Here is a 1076-nt window from a genome sequence, read left to right on the forward strand (position 1 = left end):
TAGATGCATTTTTCATTTTAATTAAAAGTTATTTGAACAAACAAAATATAACAAAAATGAAAAGAGTAAAAATGACAAAAGAAAAATGTTACCTGGGAAAAAAAGGAAAGCAAATTGTTTTCATGTGTATTGAATTCATAGTTATTATTTTAGTACAGCAACAACCACCTCAGGTAGGAGAAAATGGTTAGGTTTGTTTCCACCTGTTTTTGTGTTTTGTTTTTGTATTTTAGATCAGTGGTGTTTGGGGAATTGTGATGAAAGCCTGTTTTAACATTTACAAGTCACTGTGTTAGACTGCATGCTTGTTACTTGTTTTTTTTTTTAGGACTTTATTTCATTAACATGAAATTCTTTATAAAAAATAAGTTTTTTTTCTCATATAGTTTGAATCATTCTTTCCTATTTTTCAGCCACTAAATGTCACCTGTGCTTAAAATTGACCTTACCTAGCTATAAGTACCATGTCATAGTTCTTCCTACTTTTTGACTATTTCATTTTGAATTTTTACCTTCTTTAAGAATCTGTTCCAAGTGGAGAAAATCAGAGTGTGGCAGGAGGTGATGAAGAAGCAGTGGATGAATACCAAGAGTTAAATGCAAGAGAAGAGCAGGATATTGAAATAATGATGGAAGGCTGTGAATATGCAATCTCTAATGCTGAGGCCTTTGCAGAAAAACTGTCCAGAGAGCTGCAGGTGCTAGATGGGGTAAGACTTGCTTGTAATCTGTGAATAAGTGATTTGTAGTGGATTAGAAGGCTGGTAATGTTCATATTTTACTGCCTCAGCACTCCAGCCATTATAGACAGCTTATTGCTGTCTTTATCTATAAGCACATTACTAGCTGCCATCAGTCTTGCACTGTTCTTGTGCAAAAGATAGAACCATTCCTGTTAAGCCAATGAAGGCAGTTGGCTGAGGTTCTGGATTTTGGAAGGTTCTTGATAAGAAGTAATGGAAGTAAAAAGTAGACAACCAGAAAACATCTTGGGGGTTGATTGCCCCAGTCTCTGAAACACCTCAGAATAGCTCAGTGCCAAAGAATAGCATATTTTTGGTTTGGAAAAAAAAAAA

The 1076-nt window shown here is 34.5% G+C and overlaps 1 protein-coding gene across 1 annotated transcript in view; it reads left to right on the forward strand.

Annotated features, from left to right (window-relative positions):
• LOC105807672 (exocyst complex component 1-like) overlaps nt 1-1076 on the forward strand; it is an 85106-nt gene that overhangs the window by 21153 nt on the left and 62877 nt on the right. Inside the window, exons 3-4 of the mRNA XM_012641095.1 lie at nt 234-240; nt 523-710. Of these exons, the coding sequence (XP_012496549.1) occupies nt 234-240; nt 523-710 (195 nt within the window). The remainder of the gene's footprint in view (nt 1-233; nt 241-522; nt 711-1076) is intronic.

This window comes from Propithecus coquereli, unplaced genomic scaffold (assembly GCF_000956105.1).
Source record: "Propithecus coquereli isolate 6110/MARCELLA unplaced genomic scaffold, Pcoq_1.0 Scaffold162, whole genome shotgun sequence".
Taxonomy (NCBI): domain Eukaryota; kingdom Metazoa; phylum Chordata; class Mammalia; order Primates; family Indriidae; genus Propithecus; species Propithecus coquereli.